The 20,860-nt window shown below is 40.9% G+C and overlaps 1 protein-coding gene across 7 annotated transcripts in view; it reads right to left on the bottom strand.

The window, feature by feature from the left end:
- The window catches only part of LOC143018982 (protein ABHD18), a gene marked incomplete at its 3' end in the record, with an annotated part of 75,135 nt that overhangs the window by 8,502 nt on the left and 45,773 nt on the right, over window positions 1-20,860 (bottom strand). For 5 of the 7 annotated variants that reach the window (XM_076174666.1, XM_076174665.1, XM_076174669.1 and 2 more), the window contains 3 exon segments: window positions 2,313-2,451; window positions 10,231-10,630; window positions 19,859-19,882. In XM_076174666.1, the coding sequence (XP_076030781.1) occupies window positions 2,313-2,451; window positions 10,231-10,630; window positions 19,859-19,882 (563 nt within the window). 7 annotated transcript variants of the gene reach the window in all.

The raw sequence follows: 20,860 nt of genomic DNA, 5'->3' as shown, positions 1-20,860 counted from the left end.
CTCTTCTACAATCTTTTTTACTTCATCCCACCATTCACTACCCTTCCTTCTATTTCCTTCTGTCATTGTTCCACACACTATCTTTGCACACCTTGTGACTCCCTCCTTGAACCATCCTCATTCCTCCTCCACTCCTAGTTCTACTCTATCCTTCACTCCCTCCCACTCCTCTCTCAGCTTCTTCTTATACTCCTTCTCCTTTTCTTTCTCATTTAAGCAGTTTACTCTAAGCACCTCCCTACCTTTTGTCCTTTTCCTCTTTCTCCATCTATCCTCCACTCTCTCCCCTTAGAACATGTCCATCCTTAACTCTTCCTACTATAATCCTGGTTACCACTATACAGTCTATTAATGCTTTCTCTACCACCCTTCCATCCACCACCCTCTCCCATGTGTACTTATGCTTGAAATAAGGAGAAATAAGAAAAGATGAAGTGAAGGCAGCTAGATGAAGAGAGTAGGTAAGGCACCTGGGTTGGATTGATGTCATGCAGAATGTCTGAAAAAAAGGGGGCAAAATGATGGTGGAATGGCTGGTGAGGTTATCTAATGTTTGTTTAAGAGAGGGTAGAGTGCCGGAGGACTGGAGAAATGCCTGTATAGTTCCACTTTAGAAGGGAAAAGGGGACAAGTGTGAGTGTAGTAGTTTCAGAGGAGTTTGTTAAGTGCAGTTGGGAAGGCTTATGGGAGGGTCTTGATTGAGAGGATTAGGAGAGGAACAGAGGTGAGTCATAATGTGGGTTTAGGACAGGTAGGGGTTGTGTAGATCAGATTTTTGTGGTAAGACAAATATGTGAGAAAGCAATATGAAAAGGTAAAGATATTTTTTTGGCTTTTATAGATCTGGAAAAGGCTTATGACTGGGTAGACAGGAGGGCACTATGGGAAGTATTGCAGATATATGGGACAGGAGGAAAACTTTTAAGAGCAGTGAAGAGTTTTTATGAGAGTAGAGCATGTGTTAGGATTAGAAATGGAGAGAGTGAATGGTATGAGGTAAAGGTGGGACTTCGTCAGGGATGTGCTATGTTGCTTTAGCTGTTCAATTTATACATGGATGGGGAGGTGCAAGAGGTAAATGCAAGGGTAGTGGCTCAGGGATTGAAGATGGTTAAAGAAAATGGAGAAAAATGGGTGATAAGCCAGCTGTTGTTTATGGATGACACTGCACTTGTAGGAGGATCAGAGGAGGGATTGTGGACTGGAAGTGGATAGTTTTAGATACTTGGGTGTGAATGTGTGGGATAGGGAGGAGTGGAGGTAGAATGTAGATTGAGACAAGCAAGTAAATGCCTTGGTGGATTAAAAAGTGTAATGAGAAATAGACATTTTGGAATGGATGCTTTGAGAAGATTGTATGAAGGAGTGATTGTGCCAACTGCACTGTACAGGGCAGAAACATGGAATATGAGAGAGGAAGAGAGGAGTTTGAATATGTTTGAGATGAGATGCCTGAGAAGTATGACAGGGGTTACTAGGCTAGATAGTGAAAATATGAGGAGGTGAGGAGAACTGGGGTGGAAAGGGAGTTGGGAGATAGGGTTGATGAAAGATTATTGGGATGGTTTGGACACATGGAATGAGTGAAGACTAGTAAAAGAGGTATAGAAGGCAGAGGTGGAAGGAGTAAATATGAGGGGTCTGCCTAGGATGTGATGGATGGATGGGGTAAAAGGGGCTTTGGGAAAGAGGGAAATGTCGATTGAGGAAGGACAAGAGAGGAAAGAAGATAAGGGTGAATGGAGAATGGTTGTGTATGGATGATATTGTGATGCATGAGATGGAGTGGGTGGGGGATGGGGGGGTGAAGGAATATGTGTGAGAAATAAATTGATGCAGCTCGAAGTGATTTCTCCCCGTCTTCTCCTTTCTGTATGAGGGGACGGAGAGGGTGAGTCACCGATTTAATGAAGTGGCCTTGCTGTGGATGTGCTGTGTCTTGTGACACTGGTTCTGACTCAGGGCAGTGGGCAAGATGAAGGGATGACCTGTCATCCAGGAGGTGCCAAGATAAGAGGGTGGGAAGAGGGTGGAGGGGAGTGGAGTATGTTAGGGATGAAATAGGTGGGAGTGGTTTTTATGGGTTTGTTTTTTGGCTACCTCCCTTATAAGAGGGAAAAAGCCTTTGGTATATGTATGTATGTATGTATGTACATATTATTTAGCTATTAATTCAATGTATAACAAACTCTTCATCCTCAGAATAAATTTAAAGGTGGCACAACTTATTTCTCTATCATTTGTAGATCACAGTCCAATAATTACAGTCTCATTAAAAATAGCACACAAAACTTAAAAATTGCACAACTAACCTGACAGGTTTCATGTCTTTGGCATTGGATGGTCTGATTCCAACTGGTGTAAACTGTGAATGTCTTTTATAATTCTGCTCCTGCTGTTGGGATCTGAAGACCTGTGACTTGGCACTCTTGTAATCAAGAATGATGTTACCTGCAAAGATTACACAGCAAGAGTCTAGAATGGGCTGAGATTAGCAACCATATATTATTTTTGGAGGTAGAATGTGATATAATAGAAAAAATTAACTTGCAATTATTGGAGTGGATAATAATATATGTATGTATATATATATATATATATACACAAAGGTTGAAGCTCCCAAACTCAGCAATCTACAACCCAGCAACACCTAAAACTCAGCTATAATTACATGCTTTCTAAAACCCAGCAGAATGCCAAAAACACGGCATCATATTTCCCAGTACGGCCGCTTAGCGCTGCCATGATCATTTCCCACCACCAGTGTAGGTGTGGTGGTTTCTTGTGACACTACTGTGGTGTGAAGTCCACTGTTATTTCATGTATCTACAGTACCTCTGTAGACCTATTATTACTCTTATGGCTCCCAAATATCAAGAAACACCTATTTTCTAAAAGTGCTGGTCCCGAGGGTGCTGAGTTTGGGAACTTCGACCTGTACAAATATATATATAATATATACACACACCTGACCCTCATTTTTCCAGACTAAATGGCGCAAGAACCGGTCTGGACAATGAAAAAGTCCAGATACCACAAATGTATAAATATATAACGCAAATAAGATGAAATAACCATTCTGAAAAAGATAAAAGACAACAGAACTATAGTTTTGCTTATCTTAACAATATCTACAATGTACATACACATACCAAAGGTATTTCCCCCCTTACAAGGGAGGTAGCCAAAAAACAAGGGCATAAAATCCACTCCCATTCCATCACCACATACTCCACTTCCATCCACCCCACTCCCTCCCTCTTATCTTGGCTTGTCCTGGATGATGGGTCATCCCTGCATCTTGTCCACTGCCCTGGGTCAGAAGCATTGTTGCAAGATATAGCACATCCACAGCAAGGCCACTTCATTAAATTGGTGACCCTCTCTGTCCCCTCATGCTGAAATGGAGATGGGGAGAAATGCCTTCGGGCTGCATCAATTTATTTTTCACACATACTCCCTCATCCCAAACCCGCTCCCTTTCATGCATTACAACATCATCCATACACAACCATTCTCCATTCATCTGTTCTCTCCCACCCTTCCTCAACAGACATTCCCCTCTTTCCCAATACCCCTTTTACTCCATCCATCCATCTCATCCTTGGTCGCCCCCTCATGTTCACTCCCTCCACCTCTGCCTTCCACACCTCTTTTACTAATCTTTCTTTACTTATTCTTTCCATGTGTCCAAACCATCCCAATACACTTTCATCAACCCTACCTCCCACAGTTCCTTCTTGTCTACCTTCTCATAAGCTTTTTCCAAACCAATAAAGGCCCCCAAAAAATCCTTACCTTTTCCTAAGGCTTTCTTACATATCTGTCTTACCACAAAAATCTGATCTACGCAACCCCTACCTGTCCTAAACCCACACTGTGACTGTGACTGCGACACTGCTTCTGACCCAGGGCAGTGGACAGGGTGCAGGGATGACCCGTCATCTAGGAGGTGCTAAGATGGGAGGGAGGGTGGAGGGGTGTGGAGTGTTTTCGGGGATGAAATGGGTGGGAATGTTTTTGTGCCTTGTCCTTTTTGGCTACCCCCCTGGTAAGAAAAACAATACAGGCCACTGAAAGTGAAGCTTAGATCTCAAACAATTGTAGAGGAAATACTATCCAGAACAACGAAACTAGCAAATAATGAACATTATAAAAATATATGGATAAAAAAAGAAAAGAGTGAGGAAGAAAAAGAGAAAGAAAAATAACTTAGAAGCGAAGCGAAAGAAAAAATGAAAAAAGAACTGAAACTGAAAAAAACTATTTTTTTTTGGAGAGTGGTAGACCTGAGGCTGAGAAAATGGTATATAAGGAAAATGGAAACAAAGAAGACAGAAAAAGACGAGGAGAAAGGAAATTAAAAATAGCTTATACTAATATAGATGGAATAACCTCAGGAATGAATGAATTAAACGATTACCTGGCCTTAGAAAAACCAGACATAATGGGAATAGTGGAAACTAAATTAAAGTATACTCTACCACCCAACACTGTGGGACAAGGTTTATACAACTGCTGGACAAAGAATAGGAAGGATAAACAGGGTGGCGGAGTTTTAATTTTGACTAATAAAGATTTAAATGTAACAAAAATAACTGAAGGAAAAAATAATGTAGAATCAATTATGATACAAGTTGAAAGCAAACATATGAAGAGTAGAAAATTTGTAGTGGTGTATGTGCCCCCCAAAACACAATCCTGGACAGAAAGTGATCATTCCAAATTATTAGAAGATACAAAATATGAATTAACTAATATACTGAAAGACAGAGGAAATACAGTAATTATGGGTGACTTTAATTCAAAAGAAATATGTTGGGAAGAAATGACAGTGAAGGGGGGAGAGGAACTCTGGGGCAACGTCCTGCTCGACATGACCATCGAATACACAATGACCCAGTGGATTAGGGAAAATACTAGATATAGAGGTAGTGAAGAACCTTCAAAGCTGGACTTAATACTTACGACAGAGCCTGAGATTGTCGATAAAATTGATTACAAAACTCCGATAGGAAAGAGTGACCATGTACTAATAGAATTGGAGTTGAAAGAGCAAATGGATCAAAGCAAAAATGATAAACATAGAATAGGAAGACTAATGTACAACAAAACAAATTTTGAGAAACTCAAAATATTCTTTCGCAATGCGAACTGGGAAAAATTCCTAAATGAAGAAACAGGGATGGAAGAGAAATGGAATATACTAAAAGATATTTATAATGAGGGAGTAAATAAATACGTACCACAACAAAAAATGGAAAGAACATACATAAAAAGCTGGTACAACAAAAGGTGTAGTGAAGCTAAGGATAATAGAGACAAAGCTTGGAAGAAATGGAAAAGAGACAAGAAAACAAGCAAATGGCAAATGTACATCAAACTAAGAAATGAGTATGTAAAAATATGCAGAGATGAAAAGAGAAACTATGGAAAAAAAAAAAAAAAAAACACAAGGAAGAACCCAAACTATTTTACAGGTATGTAAATAGACATTTGGGAATGGATGCTAAAAGGAGACTGTATGAAGGAGTGATTGTGCCAACAGCATTGTATGGGGCAGAAACATGGAACATAAGAGAAGAAGAGAGAAGGAGTTTCAATGTGTTTGAGAAGTATGATGGGGGTTACTAGGCTAGATAGAGTGAGAAATGAGGAGGTGAGGAGGAGAACAGGGGTGGAAAAGGAGTTGGGAGATAGGGTTGATGAAAGAATATAAGGATGGTTTGGACACATGGAAAGAATGAGTGAAGAAAGACTAGTAAAAGAGGTGTGGAAGGCAGATGTGGAGGGAGTGAACATGAGGGGACGTCCTAGAATGAGGTGGATGGATGGGGTGAAGGGGGTTTTGGGGAAGAGGGGAATGTCTGTTGAGGAAGGACGGGAGAGGACAGAAGACAGGGGTGAATGGAGAATGGTTGTATATGGATGATGTTGTGATAGCATGAGGTGGAATGGGTGGGTGGATGGGGGGTGAGGTAGTATGTGTGAGCAAAATTTGACGCAGCCCGAAGGGATTTCTCCCCGTCCTCTCATTTTATGCAATGGGGGGACGGAGAGGGGGGGTCGCCGATTTAATGAAGCGGCCTTGCTGTAGATGTGCTGTGGATGTGCTGTGTCTTGCAACACTGTTTCTGACCCAGGGCAGTGGACAAGGTGCAGGGATGACCCGTCATTCAGGAGGTGCTAAGATAAGAGGGAGGGTGGAGGGGTGTGGAGTGTATTCAGGGGTGGAATGGGTGGGATTGATTTTGTGCCTTTTCCTTTTTGGCTACCCCCCTTGTAAGGGGAAAAAAGCCTTGGTATATGTATGTATGTAAATAGCAAACTGAAGAACAAACAAGAATTTGAAAAACTGCGCCAATGTAAAAATGAATATACAGAAGAACTGGAAATGCCTGAAATCATGAACCATTTCAAATCAGTATTCACAATAGAAAACTCACCTAACTGTGAGGAAATAGAGAGATATACCCCTCAATGAAAGAAATAATCATAACACAGAAGAAATCAGTGACCAAATTAAAACCCTTGATGTCAGAAAATCACATGGTCCAGACGGAATTGCAAATTGGATACTGAAAGAATGCATGGAAAAATTAACAGACAAAATATACAATATAATTAAATTCTCACTTAAAGAAGGAAAAGTGCCACAGGACTGGAAGAAGGCAAACATTGTACCAATTTACAAGGGAGGAAACAAAGAAGACCCATCAAACTACAGAACGGTCTCCCTGACAAGCACAGTAGCAAAAATTTGTGAAAAAGTCGTCAAAAATAGATGGGTTAAGCATTTGGAAGAAAAAACTATACTGAATCCAAATTAATTTGGATTCAGACAAGGAAGATCATGTACAACAAACTTTATCTGTTTCTACTCAAGATTAATAGACATGACACAGGAGAGAGATGGGTGGGCAGATTGTGCCTTTCTGGACCTACAAAAGGCATTTGACAAGGTACCACACAAAAAATTAATAAGGAATATAGAGTCAATAGGTGGCATCAGAGGAAAATTATTGGAATGGATGAGACTTCCTGACTAGGAGGAAAATGAAAGTAGTAATTAGGGAAAAAAATTCAAACTGGGAAGAAGTGATAAGTGGTGTCCCACAGGGATCAGTACTGGCCCTGATCATGTTTGCCATATACATAAATGACCTGGATGAAGTAGAGTGTTACATGAATTTCTTTGCAGATGATGCAAAAATACTAAAGAAAGTAAAAACGGAGGAAGACTGCAACTCATTACAACAAGACTTGGACAAGATCTGGAAATGGACTCAAAAGTGGGAAGTAAAATTCAATATCAAGAAATGTAGTATAATGATATTTGGAAAAAGTAAAAACAGAATATCAAAAGATTTCAAAATTGGTGAAGAGGTCAAAAAAGTAAACTCGGAGAAAGATCTTGGAGTGATAATCAGCAAGGACATGACACCGGATAAGCATATTAATAAAATAGTCGGAGAAACCTAATTTATTGAGGTCAATAAAAGTGGCATTTGCTTATTTGGACGAGGAAATTATAAAAAAATTCTAACTACACCAATAAGACCAAAACTTGAGTACGCAGCAACACTATGGACACCCAGTACCAAAAAGAATATAAAAAAATTAGAAAGAATACAATGAGCAACTTTTTTACTTTTTTTGGGGGGAGGTCGCCGAATTTATGAAGCGGCCTTGCTGTGGATGTGCTGTGTCTTGCGACACTGCTTCTGACCCAGGGCAGTGGACAGGATGCAGGGGTGACCTGTCATCCAGGAGGTGCCAAGATAAGAGAGAGGGAGGAGGGTGGAGGGGAGGGTGGAGGGGAGGGGATTATATAGGAAATGGAATGGGTGGGAGTGGTTTCTATGCCTTTTTCTTTTTGGCTACCCCCTGTGTAGGGGGAAAAAGCCTTTGGGATATGTATGTACAAAGAGCAACAACAAAACTAGCACCAACTCTTTCCGAAATGACATATGAGCAAAGACTGTCCAAATTAGAATTACCAACTCTGGAACAAAGAAGGGAAAGAGGAGACTTACTATCTGTAGAATAATGAAAGGAATGGAAATCTTAGATAAGAAGGACTTACTGAAATGGGACAATGGAAAAACGAGAGGACATGAAAAGAAACAAAAAACAGCTTCCCACACAGAGTGATAGATACTTGGAACAAATTAGACAAAGAAACAGTGTGTGTAAACACTATTCAAGATTTTAAGAAAAAACTTGATGCTGAGAGATACAAAGATGGGTCACCATGAGCATAGCTCCCTTCCCGTATAATACAACTAGGTAAATACATTCAAACTCCTTCTCTCTTCCTCTCTTATGTTCCATGTTTCTGCCCCATACAGTGCTGTTGGCACAATCACTCCTTCATATAACCTCCTCTTAGCATCCATTCCCAGATGTCTATTTCTCATTACACTCTGTAGCATGGAATTTAATGAACCATGCCCTTGGTTCAACTTCGCTAGTATTTTTCATATAATTAACACAAAAGTGAGCACCATATTTATGCGCTGTCCGTCAACTGTACATATTTTTCACATTTATGTTAAGTACAACCACTCCTCGTTTAACGACCTACTCGGTTAGCGACGACGCGGAGTTACGACGGGCTTTATGACAGACCAATATTCGTTTAACGTAAATCTCCCGAAGTTACGACGTTGTGTACGATAATTAAGTTGGCTGAGGCAAATTTGTATGTTATAATTGAACTTGTACAGTGGATATTAGCTGTGAGGTAAAGTGTTCTGAAGCTTAGGTCTACATTACCATCCTGCAAGCTGCACAAACTACCTGGGATACAGTATACAGTATACCGGTATTGGTAAATTTTCAGTTTCGACCACGAGCGCAATATAGCAATATAAAATTAATTATTAATTTTGTAAATTATAATGTATCAACGTAATATACAATTTTGTGAGCGGAAATAAAAAAAAAAGTGCGAAAACAGATTTCGTAAGTAACGAAGTCATGTTGGACGAATGGTACACCATGTTTGTTATGATAGATTCCGACATTGAAGAAATGAAAGGATGATAAATTCGTCTAACCTAAACTAACCTAACCTGTGTCTAATAAATCATCACCTGCAAATTAAATGTCATCCGGCTCGTCCTCGTGAGAGACGTTGGCGGGCTTTTCAACCACTCTCTCAGCTTGCGGGGTATACAAAGTTATTGCAGCTTGAAGGAATGCATATATCTCCGCACCATAACATTCCTTCAAGAAAATGTACCTGGCGAAGTACTGTCGGAAGTACCGAGGCCGTCAATTGACAGACGACGAGATGGCGTCCCGATCCTATGCTACCGACTTCGTTCATTAGCATATTTGCTTGTAGCAAGGTATTCTTTACTTCCATTTCCGCCCACAAAATTGCATATTACGTTGATACATTTTAATTTACAAAATTAATAATTAATTTTCTATTGCAATATTGCGTCCATGGTCGAAACTAAAAAAAATACCCTGGTATTTGATATGGAATGTCAGCATACGCGGATTTGGTCATATACTGTAATTTCAGGAACCTAACCACGGTAAATTAACAGTAAATAAAGCTTTAATGTACTGTATAAAGGAGGGAAAATACACGAAAATAAAGATATATGTATTGCTGGACATTGTACATACAGTATATGTACGTATATGTATACACTTTCGATTAACTACCAATTCGGTTAACAACGGCGACGCTGGTCCCAATTGTCGTCGTTAAACGAGGAGTGGTTGTATATAAAAAAAAATACTAGCATATACTTTTTTTTTTTACTGATTGTAATAGCCAAAGCTTAGCCTTTATTTTTCTTATATATATATATATATATATTTTTTAATTTTGATACCTCAGGGGTCAAATCTTGACCTCAGATTTTTGTTAAAGTGGGATTTTTTTTATTTTTATTTTTCAACCTAGAGTTCTAAAACTCTGATATTTGGATTACTTGCCTTTTTCTGATTCTAAATATATATACATTTATATAACTATGACTTTTATCACCCTAGATATTGGTCACCAAATATTAGTAACCTCTCACTTGACCTTAAAATATCTGAAGTCATATCTCCTGAATGGCTGTTTGTATTGACCTTAAAATTTCAGAAATGTATTTAGAGCTCTAAAACTACCTATAAACCAAATTTCAGCAAAATTAGAGAGATGAGGATGTTAGGCACTTGTTGATCTGACAGAATGTCCCAATTGCAAAATCCGCTTACCTTTACTTGAAGATTTGTTCCCTGCTGAAGTAGTATTTTTACTGATTTTTGACTTGGTCATCCCAAAACCTTGCAGGACGTTCAATTTACTTAATGAAAAGTTTGCATTTAATGCATAATTTCCTATATGATTTTTAGTCTGTTTCAAAATTTCCTTTGAGGAGTTATTTTCAAGCTCGGTTTCCACCTCAAGTACTTGTTTTGTGCATTTTTCTACAGACTTTGGGTTTGTGATATCAATAGATTTGTTGTAAACTTTTCCCCTTTCATCTTCCTGTTTACATTTGTTGGCAGTGGTAATATCACCTTTTAATTCTTCTTGCAGAAGCTCTATATGAGCTAAGCTTTGTGGGAACACTCTTGCAAAGTGTTGACCGACTTCATGATACAGGCGGAAGTGCTGAAAGAAATAAAAATATTCAGTAACATATTTCAGTACAAATAATGAACACTTATCCCACATAAGAATACAGGTCAATTGCATACAACTTATCCCACATAAGAATACAGGTAAATTGCATACAACTTATCCCACATAAGAATACAGGTCAACTGCATACAAACATAATAATTAAATCTATAAATACCCTCTTTTCAAAGAAAGAGCTACAGGACATTAAACAGCATTAAATAAATTTTCTTAAGTACATACATACATATACAGTGCTCGACAAAATTCGTGCCTGCTTAGGCCAGACCGGGCGCAAATTATGGCGAAAAAATGATGGTCATTTTGATGGTGAAACAAAGATGTCAGAATTCGCGTCTGCCTGTATGACGTCACGGCATCCAAGGACGATGCGACAGGGAAGCTGGAGCACGTCAGTTGCCTCAGGGCATTCGTGGAGGTAGGGTGTGTGTGACGTTGTGCTCGTGAGGGGGCCAAGTTTTGTGTCGCATTTTTTTACCTTTTTTTCTCTTTTCAGTGTAAATATGGCTCCGACCAACCATTTAAGCAATGAACAGATTGCACAGGTGCTGATATTGAAAGATGCAGGCCATGGAACGAAAGAAATAAGTGACATGTCTCACGGCGTGTGCGTGAGCTTGGGTACACCAGCCACAAGCCAGTACGCAAACCATTGCTGACAAAGCCACAGCGCCAACGTCGTATTGACTTTGCCAAGAAATACTCAGCATTTACCAATGATGACTGGCTGGACGTGCTGTGGTCTGATGAGGCCACCTTCACAGTCACTTGCAACCGTGGTGCAAGGGTGTACCGCCGTCCGGGTAGCGACCCGCTGGACCCCCGTTATGTGGAGAGTACAGTTAAACACCCTGACTCTCTTATGGTGTGGGGTTGTTTCTCTGGCAGGGGCATGGGGAAATTAATTGTTTTGCCAAAAAACGAGAAAGTTAATCAGTACAATTATTTGGAATTGTTATGTGATCACTTGCCAGACTGTTTTGACATGACCTCTGCCAGAGTTTTTCAACAGGACGGTGCCCCTGCCCACACTGCCAAGTCTGTGACTAGCTGGCTTAATGACTGTGATGTTGGGTTCATCAGGGACTGGCCAGGTAACAGCCCTGACCTAAACCCAATAGAAAATCTTTGGTACATGGTAAAGAAGGACCTGCAGGATAAGGACGTCAGTTCACTCCCCAAGCTCCAGGCTGCAATCGAGACTTCTTGGCATGGTTTTGACCCTGCTAAGCTAAGGAACCTTGCCCTGTCTATGCCACGTCGCCTACATGCAGTGATAAAAAGGAAGGGGAAGCCAATAAAGTACTAAATAAAGATAAAAGGTTGCTTCTTTTGTGTTTTATTTATCCATATGTATGATTTCCATGTTTTTTGTGCCCGGTCTGGCCTATGCAGGTGCGAATTTTGTCGACCATCATTTTTTCGCCATAATTTGCGCCCGGTCTGGTGCAGGCGCGAATTTTGTCGAGCACTGTATATACCAAGGCTTTTTCCCCCTTACAAGGGGGGTAGCCAAAAAGGAAAAGGCATGAAATCATTCCCACCCATTCCATCCCTAAATACACTCCACACCCCTCCACCCTCCCTCTTATCTTAGCACCTCCTGGATGACGGGTCATCCCTGCACCTTGTCCACTGCCCTGGGTCAGAAGCAGTGTCGCAAGACACAGCACATCCACAGCAAGGCCGCTTCATCAAATCGGTGAGCCCCCTCTCCGTCTCCCCATGCATAAAAGGAGAAGACGGGGAGAAATCCCTTTGGGCTGCATCAAATTTTGCTCACACATACTACCTTATCCCCCATCACCCCGCCCATTCCACCTCATGCATCACAACATCATCCATATACAATCATTCTCCATTCACCCCTGTCTTCTCTCCTCTCCCGTCCTTCCTCAACAGACGTTCCCCTCTTCCCCAAAGCCCCCTTCACCCCATCCATCCACCTCATCCTAGGACGTCTCCTCATGTTCACTCCCTCCACATCTGCCTTCCATACCTCTTTTACTAGTCTTTCTTCACTCATTCTTTTCATGTGTCCAAACCATCCTAATACTCTTTCATCAACCCTATCTCCCAACTCCCCTTTCCACCCCTGTTCTCCTCCTCACCTCCTCATTTCTCACTCTATCTAGCCTAGTAACCCCCATCATACTTCTCAGACACCTCATCTCAAACACATTCAAACTCCTCTCTTCCTCTCTTATGTTCCATGTTTCTGCCCCATACAGTGCTGTTGGCACAATCACTCCTTCATATAGTCTCCTCTTAGCATCCATTCCCAAATGTCTATTCCTCATTACACTCTTCAGTCCACCAAGGCATTTACTTGCTTCTCTCAATCTACATTCTACCTCCACTTTCACTCCACCTTTTCCTGCCTCATTTGCACCCAAGTATCTAAAACTATCCACTTTTTCCAGTCGCTCTTCCTTTATGCTCACTTCCAGTCTACATCTCATCACCTTACTTTTACCCACATTTATCTTTAGCTTTCTATCACATACTCTCCCAAACTCTGTCACCAACTTCCTCAATCCCTCCTCCGATCCTGCCACAAGCACAGTGTCGTCCGCAAACAACAGCTGGCTCACCTCCCACTTTTCTCCATTTTCTTTAACCATCTCCAATCCCTGACCCACTACCCTTGCATTTACCTCTCGCACTATCCTATCCATGTATAAGTTGAACAGCTAGGGCGACATAACGCATCCTTGACAAAGTCCCATCTTTACCTTGAACCACTCACTCTCTCCATTTCTAATCCTAACACAAGCTCTACTACTCTCATAAAAACTCTTGACAGCTCCTAGAAGCTTTCCTCCTATCCCGTATATCCACATAACCTCCCACAGTGCCTCTCTGTCTACCCTATCGTAAGCCTTTTCCAGATCCATAAAAGCCCAAAAAACATCCTTCCCCTTTCCTATAGCTTTCTCACATATCTGTCTTACCACAAAGATCTGATCTACACAACCTCTACCCGTCCTAAATCCACACTGTTCCTAACCAATTACTCCCTCTGTTCCTCTCCTAATCCTCTCAATCAAGACCCTCCCATAAGCCTTCCCACTACACTTAACAAACTAATCCCTCTGAAACTACTACATTCACACTTGTCCCCTTTTCCCTTGTAAAGAGGAACTATACAGGCACTCCTCCAGTCCTCCGGCACTCTACCCTCTCTCCAGCAAACATTAAATAACCTCACCAACCAGTCCACCATCACTGTACCTCCATTTTTTTTAGACATTCTGCATGGCATCCATCCAGACCAGGTGCCTTACCTGCTTTCATCATCCCAACAACTGTCTTCACTTCATCCTTCCTTATTTCTCCTCCATTTTCCTCACTCATCACTCTCATTTTCTTAGCATTTCCCACTGCAGCTATCTTTCCCTCCCTATCCTCCTTCACATTTAGCAACTCCCTAAAATATGCTGCCCATCTTCCCCTTACTGCCTTCTCTTCCAATATCATCTCTCCATCTGCACCTTTTACCTTTTCTTCTCTACTTGATTCGCCTCCTCTTCCTCTCTTAATTTCTTTCCAAAACATCTTTTTATTACTTTCAAAATTTTCTGTCATACTCTTACCCCATTTCACATCTGCTCTCCTCTTTGCCTCCTTTACCTTTTGCTTTACTTCTCTTTTCTTTTCTTTGTACCTCTTATATGACTCCCTCGTCCTATTTTGTAACCAAACTGTGAAAGCTTGCTTCTTCTCTTCTACAACCTTCTTTGTTTCCTCATCCCACCATTCACTACCCTTACTTCTATTTCCTCCTGTCCTTCTTGTTCCAAACACCATTCTTGCACACTTTGTGACTCCCTCCTTGAACCATCCCCATTCCTCCTCCACACCTAGCTCTACTCTATCCTTTACTCCCTCCCACTCCTCCTTCAGCTTCTTCTTGTACTCCTTCCCCTTTTCCTTTTCATTTAAAGAGTTCACTCTAAGCACCTCCCTACCTTTTGTCCCTTTCCTCTTTCTCCATCTATCCTTCACTCTCAACTTACCTTCCACCAAAAAATGATCTGATATTTCCCCGCCCTCTCCCCTTAGCACATGTACATCCTTAACTCTTCCTATCATAATCCTATTTACCACTACATAATTCATTAACGCTCTATCTACCACCCTTCCATCCACCACCCTCTCCCATGTGTACTTATGCTTGACTTTCTTCCGAAACACTGTATTTGCTGTCATCAACTCTCTTTCTACACATTTCCACCATCAAATCTCCAATACGATTCTTTCCTGGAACTCCACATTTCCCAACCACTCCATCAATTGGACCATTTCCTACCCTAGCATTAAGGTCTCCCAGTACTATTACATTGACATTTCTCCCTAAATTCTCTATGCACTCATTTAAATCTATCCAAAAGGCCTCCCTTTCTTCTACACTCTTCTCACTGCCAGGCCCATACACACCTACAAGACTCACATCTCCTTTCCCAGTTTCACCTTCATCCACATTATCCTTGAGGAAACCTCCTTCCACTCCACTACACGTTTACCTATCTCTTCACTTACTAGAATAGCCACCCCTTCCCTCCCTCGCCCTCTCTTCACTCCTGATAACCTCCCACTTACACTCCCAAACTTACACTCACCCTTCCCTTTCAACTTAGTTTCACTCAAAGCCAACTCATCCATCTTTCTTCTCACAAACATACTACCTATCTCTTCCCTTTTACTCTCATCTGTACCACATCCACGCACATTAAAAGACCCAAACCTTACGGTGCTGGTCCGAAAACTCCCAGACCCTGTTATGCCTTTACTTTTTCTTTTAGGAATGTCCCCTGTGGGGCTACAAGGAGAAGGATGCCTAGTCCCAATCCCCGTCCCTTTCTTCTCGCCTCTTACGATCCAAGTGGAATTACTTGGTGGCAGTATTCTTTTCCCCCACCACAGAAAATGAATACTCAAGAGAAATGGTACAGGACAGCAAACAAGGGGTTGGGGGACAGCATAACGGAGGGACAGTCGTAGTATAAAAGTGTCATAATTTCTCTATGAATAGAGTTTTCCTCTATCATAGACAAAATGATGTGTGGCTCTGGTCCGTAGGGGTGCCCCATATAGACCCTAAAGTATCAACTGCATGCTACTTTGCCACAATAACAAGCAGCAGCAGGAACTACAAAGCTGAGTATAATGGTGGCACATCTAGAGTTATTAAGGGTACGTGATATTTAAGGTTTCCAACATCATAAGGTGGAACACAGTCCAAATATTAAACATTTGTTGTACTGGGTTCCTCTTGTAGCAAGACTATAGAACCAAGTATTCAGAGACTGGCCCAAGGTTACCAAAGATTTTTTACAGAACTACTGGTTTGCTGTGTTTGTTACTTGAATGGAAGGCAGCTCAGGATAATGTCATATGTTTACCTACTCATAATATACAGTAAAGGAACTATGCTTATGGGTTTGTCTGGTGCCATGTCATTGGTGATAGTTACTCCTGGGTCCCTTTCCGAGTTGACTTTTTTTTACTTCCTTTGTACCAATTTTACATTGTCCCAATATTCTTTTTTTTTGCTTTTCCAATTTCCATTATACATTTCTTAATGTTGAAATTCACTTTCCACTTCTGACTCCATTTCCAGACTTTGTCCAGGTCTTTTTGTAATGATTTACAATCTTCCTCTGTATTTACTCACTTTAGCAGTATCACATCTGCAAAGAAGTTCATATCACATTCCACACCTTCATCCATGTCATTTATATATATATGGCAAACATTATTGGAGCCAATAAAGAACCTTGTGGGACGCCACTTATCATTTCTTCCTAGTTTGAGTTCTTGTCTCTGAGTACCACCCTCATTTTTCTCCCATTCAAGAAGTCTTGCATCTATTCCAATAACTTTCCTTGTACTCCACCTATTATTTCAAATTTTCTTAGGAGCATTTTATTTGGTACTTTATCAAATACTTTGTAAATCTAAGAAGGCACAATCTACCCATCCGTCCCTTTCTTGTATTATTTCTATTAGCCTCGAGTAGCATATCAAGTTTGTGGTACATAATCTTCCATGTCTAAATCCAAATTGTTCGGGATTTAGTATTTTGTTCTCCTCCAAATGTTTAATCCATTTACTTTTGATAACTTTTTCATATAATTTCGCTATTATACTTGTAAGGGAGACTGGTCTATAGTTGGTTGGATTTTCTTTGTCCCCTCCTTTGTATATTAGTTCAATATTTGCATTTTTCCAATCTTGTGGTACCTTTCCTTCTTTGAGTGAGAAGTCAATTATCTTGTGTGTTTTGTCCGTTAGTTCATCCATACAATCTTTCAATATCCAATTTGCAATTCCATCCCGCCCGTGTGACATTCTGATGTCAAGGTTTTTTATTTGGTCCCTTATTTCTTTCTGTGTCACCATTGTTTCTATCATTGGGGGGATCTTTCTCTCTGTACTTCCTCCCAATTTTGTGAACTTTCAATTGTGAATACAGATTTAAAATGTTTGATTATAATTTCAGCCATTTCTACATCATCTATATATTCATTATTTCCTTCATGTAGTTTCACTAATTCATGTTTGTCTTTTAGTTTATCATTTACATACGTTTAGGTTGGTCCTTGCATTTTTCTATTATGTCTTTTTCATAGTTTCTTTTTTCTTCCCTTTGTATGTTTACATATTCATTTCTTAGTTTGATGTATATTTGCCATTTGGTGATTTTTTTTGTTTTTTTTTTTTAATCTTTTCCAGGCTTTGTCTCTTCTATCTTTAGCCTCACTACACTTTTTGTAATACCAACACTTTATATATACCAGTTTTTGTTTCTTCTTTGGTACGTATCCATCTGTTCCCTCCTTGTAATTTTCTTTTAATATGTTCCATTTCTCTTCCATCTCTGTTTCTTCATTTAAATTTAATTTCCCAATAAGCATTTTGAAAAAATGTTCTACATACATATACCAAGGATTTTTCCCTCTTACAAGGGAGGTAGCCAAAAAGGAAAAGGCATAAAATCATTCCCACCCATTCCATCCCTGAATACACTCCACACCACTCCATCCTCCCTCTCATCTTAGCACTTCCTGGATGACGGGTCATTCCTGCACCTTGTCCACTGCCCTGGGTCAGAAGTAGTGTCGCAAGACACAGCACATCCACAGCAAGGCCGCTTCATTAAATCGGCGACCCCCCTCTCCGTCCCCCCATGCATAAAGGAGAAGACAGGGAGAAATCCCTTCGGGCTGTGTCAAAATTTGCTCATACATACTACCTCACCCCCCATCCTACTGTCCATTCCACCTCATGCATCACAACATCATCCATATACAACCATTCTCCATTCACCCCTGTCTTCTGTCCTCTCCCGTCCTTCCTCAACAGATGTTCCCCTCTTCCCCAAAGCTCCCTTCACCCCATCCATCCACTTCATCCTAGGACGTCCCTTCATGTTCACTCCCTCCACATCTGCCTTCCATACCTCTTTTACTAGTCTTTCTTCACTCATTCTTTCCATGTGTCCAAACCATCCTAATGCTCTTTCATCAACCCTATCTCCCAACCCCCTTTCCACCCCTGTTCTCCTTCTCACCTCCTCATTTCTCACTCTATCCTGCCTAGTAGCCCCCATCATACTTCTCAGACACCTCATCTCAAACACATTCAAACTCCTTCTCTCTTCCTCTCTTATGTTCCATCTTTCTGTCCCATACAGTGCTGTTGGCACAATCACTCCTTCATATAGTCTCCTCTTAGCATCCATTCCCAAATGTCTATTCCTCATTACACTTTTTAATCCACCAAGGCATTTACTCGCTTCTCTCAATCTACATTCTACCTCCACCTTCACTCCACCTTTTCCTGCCATTTTATTTGAGATGAGATGTTTGAAAAGTATGGTTGGGGTTACTGGGCTGGACAGAGTGAGAAATGAGGAGGTGAGGAGAGCAGGGGTGAAAAGGAGTTGGAATATAGGGTTGATGAAAGAGGATGGTTTGGACACATCGAAAGAATGAGTGAAGAAAGACTAATAAAAGAGGTGTGGAAGACAGATGTGGAAGGAGTGAACATGAGGGGGCAACCAAGAATAAGAGGGATTGGGTAAAGGGGGTTTTGGGAAAGGGGAATATCTGTTGAGGAAGGAAGGGAGAAGAAAGAAGATAGGGGTGAATGGAGAATGGTTGTGTATGGATGATGCTGTGATGCATGGAAGGGAGTGGGTGGGGGATGGGGGGGTTGTGGGAAGGGGGGCTACATTTGTGGTGTCCCACCTTTGTATCTCACAGCATCTAGTTTCCTCTTAAACTCATGAATGGTTTTGTGCACACTATTTTTTCATCCAGTTTGCTCCGAGTGTCCCCCACTCTATGTGGAAAACAGTTTTTCTTCAGATCACTTCTATAACTATGTTTTTTTATTTTCTTTCCATGTCCTCTAGTGTTTCTCTTGTTCCAGTTTAACAAGTCCTCTCTATTGAGTATTTCTGTGCCCTTCATGATTCTGTAGATGGTTAGTAGGTCACCTCTCTTCTTTGCTCCAGAGTCTGTAACTCCAGTTTAGCCAATCTCTCCTCATATGACAAGTTTGAATAATATTTTGATGCAGCTGAGGGAATTTCTCCCCATCTTCTCTTTTTCTGCATGAGGGGACAAAGAGAGGGGAGTAGCCAATTAAATGAAGTGGCCTTGCTGTGGATGTGCTGTGTCTTGCTGCATTGCTTCTGACCCAAGGGAGTGGGCAAGATGCAGGGATGACCTGTCATCTAGGAGGAACCAAGAAAAGAGGGAGGGAGGGGTGGTGAATGGGTGGAAGTGAATTTATGCCTCTGACTTTGGCTACCTCCCTCGGACAGACAGTCTAGGGAACGACAACAACAACAACAACCTCCCTTGTAAGGAGGACAAAGCCTTTGGTATATGTGTATGAAAAAATACAAGGAACAAAATTTTCTGAAAAAATGCAAACTGTTTAAGAGTACTGCATGAGAGGTATGTGAAACAGCAGTTGCATTACCTAGATTATATTACTGCAAACATATCATATACTTTCACAACATTGAGGCATGACATACACAGAATTTTACTAGGTATAACAAAAGTTTTAATTTTCACAATGTGCCTAACCAGATTAAACAGATCTGGTCCTTACTAACCTGACTACTTGTGCCCTCTAGATAAACAAACCTACATTCCTAACTGTAACCATAATACTTACACTTTTATCTGCACTAGTGGCTGACTAAAGGGAAAGAAATGAAATGTGAAATCTCATTGAGAAAATTTTAACATTAAGCTAGCCAGTTATTAGCAAAAATACAAAAAACATTATGTTGATAAAACTGGTAATATATAAAATGACAAATGTCACATCTGATGATTCTTATCAGTCTTCAATCCAATACCACCAACAACAATAACCCTTGCAGCAGGGACATCAACCAAGCATTCTTCATTCTCAATCACTCAGCACCCCAAAACAGCCTGTTACTCCTTCAATGTGCTCACTGGTCACTTTTACATTAATATCACTTAACATTGCTATCTTCTTTCCCAATTTAAATAGTTCATGCACTCAGGAACCCTTATCCAAGACTAGTTCATGCCCTTACCCCCGATTAGTACTCCCCTTCCTTTGTCCCCGATCTCTCCTTTCCCCCCCTCTGACCCAGATCCTACACCTTCCCCACTACCACCCCAACCTCAACCCCAAACGGCAACATACAACACATACAAAACACACAACATCAACATATTACAACACAACATTGACAGTATTAACACTAAAAAACATGAACTTGAACACTTTCTTAAACAACACAACATACACATTGCGATTTTACAAGAAACAAAACTAAGACACTCACACAAAACACCATCATTTCATAATTACACCACCATCAGACAAGACTGGACTGACGGCAATGGCGGTGGACTCATCACCCTGATCCACCACTCCATCTGTTTTGTGGACACAAGTACCACAACCAAAATTCTCCTCCCTACCACAGATAACACAACAGAAACCCAATCCATTCGAATCCGCACAGGCAACAATTCAACACTGACAATAGTTAACATGTACATTCCCCCCCAATCATCCCCCACAGTTCCAAACACCTTCAGACCTCAACTTAGCCAACTAACCTCAATCCCCAACCTGATCATGGGTGGTGACTTCAACGCCAAGTCGTCTGCCTGGTATGTCGACAACCCTGAC

This window comes from Oratosquilla oratoria, chromosome 36 (assembly GCF_046742065.1).
Source record: "Oratosquilla oratoria isolate Oo_2021 chromosome 36, ASM4674206v1, whole genome shotgun sequence".
Taxonomy (NCBI): domain Eukaryota; kingdom Metazoa; phylum Arthropoda; class Malacostraca; order Stomatopoda; family Squillidae; genus Oratosquilla; species Oratosquilla oratoria.
Note: the sequence above shows the minus strand (reverse complement) of the source record. Positions and strands in the feature narration are given on the sequence as shown.